Source organism: Emiliania huxleyi, assembly GCF_000372725.1.
Source record: "Emiliania huxleyi CCMP1516 unplaced genomic scaffold EMIHUscaffold_5842, whole genome shotgun sequence".
NCBI lineage: Eukaryota > Haptophyta > Isochrysidales > Noelaerhabdaceae > Emiliania > Emiliania huxleyi.
In genome coordinates, this window is record NW_005197616.1 from 1 (window position 1) to 1,522 (window position 1,522).

Sequence of the window (1,522 nt, forward strand, 5' to 3'; positions counted from 1 at the left end):
ATGGTGCATGCTCCTCTTGCGGTCTTGGTTTCAAAAGAAGATTAAGTCAGCAGAGTCCTCCTCCGCCGCGCTCCGGGAATGTACGTAAGACTAAGAGCCACACACGCATTACGGCTTTATCGAAAAGAATCGCGCCGCGCGTGAACTCGGCCGTCCATCTTGTTCTTCCCGCATCATGGTGGACCTCGCAAGGCTGGCTCAGCTGAAGAGGCTGCTCAACGACGGCACGCTGACTCGGGAGGAATTTGAGGCGCTCAAGCAGAAGGAGCTGTAGGCGGACGGCACCGATCGGGGCTCCGTCCGACCGGCGAATTTTAAGCTTTCCTCTGTCCCCGTACACTGTGGAGAATTTGACAACAACTCCCTCGCACAACACTGGGCACGGGACTGGCGCGCACTGGCACTAACATAGGTGCACCACAGGAGAAAGGGGACAGTGTGTTCTCTAGCTAGGCCCCTAACTAAAGGCCCTACTCGAGTACGAAGGTCATACGCGCGTACTCGAGTACACAGACAGAGAGTAAGAACGACGTACACAGAGAGAGAAAGTACGTACGTACACAGGAGAGAGATACTAAATGTAAATGCACGTACACACATGCACATGCGCCGATGAATGACTTCTACCTACGATGACTGGCGCGGGCGGCGCGAGGCGGAGCGTTCCGAGGCACAGTCTGACCCATTCGCCTCTCTCTGAAAGAAGAATTTAAATAAAGGCTCCGCATGGGTACAATGGAGTACTTTTAGGGTAGACTCACCTACTCACCGCTGTCGTCATCGCTGGCACCCGACTCGCCATCGCTCGAACCGGACACTTCGCACTCTGGGCACGAATACACACACTCGCCGGCGTGACCCATGTGCGCGCATTTGAACATGTGGTCGTGGTTGCAATGTGCGCAGCACGGATCTCGCTCGCTTTCGCTACCGAGCGGCTCTAGAGTATCATGAGATGCCATGGTCACGCACTCCAGCTCGAGGCAATCTCCGCACGCCGTGCATGCACCGCGCACGACATACACATCTCGCAACGGCAGGAACTCGGCGCTTGCTGAGACCCAGCTATGCGGATGCGTGCTCGGTGTGGGCTGTGCAGACATGGCCGGCGCGTGCCAGCCGGGCACTCGGTGATAGTAGGGGAACGTCACGAGCTCGTGCAGCTGCTCCGAGCTGAACTCAGCGACGTCATGCAGGTTGAGCTCGTGAAGCATCCGTTGCGCGTCTTTGATCGACGGCTCGTCGGGCAGCCTGGCTGTCGAGACGTCTAGCTCGGGCGATGACTCTGGATGCGGCGGCAGCAGCCGCACCCACGAGCCGACGCGCACCTGCACGGCTATGTGACTCTTAGCTCGTGACTTATGACTCAAGCTGCTCATGACTCAAGCTGCTCGTGTCCCACGCACCTCGCCACCCGCCATCGCCTCGACGGTCGCCGGCGAGGCGTAGAGGCGGCGAGAGAGGATGTAGCCGCTGCCGTTGTCGTCGCCGCCGGGAAAGACGTCACCGTGGCGATCGCGTG

The 1,522-nt window shown here is 58.9% G+C and overlaps 1 protein-coding gene across 1 annotated transcript; it reads left to right on the forward strand.

Annotated features, from left to right (window-relative positions):
• The first annotated feature begins 809 nt into the window (after window positions 1–809).
• Window positions 810–1,277, forward strand: EMIHUDRAFT_374274 (hypothetical protein). Its single transcript, XM_005764647.1, has one exon. The coding sequence runs from the start codon at window positions 1,068–1,070 to the stop codon at window positions 1,269–1,271; it is 204 nt and encodes a 67-aa protein (XP_005764704.1). The 5' UTR covers window positions 810–1,067; the 3' UTR covers window positions 1,272–1,277.
• Window positions 1,278–1,522: the final 245 nt, after the last annotated feature.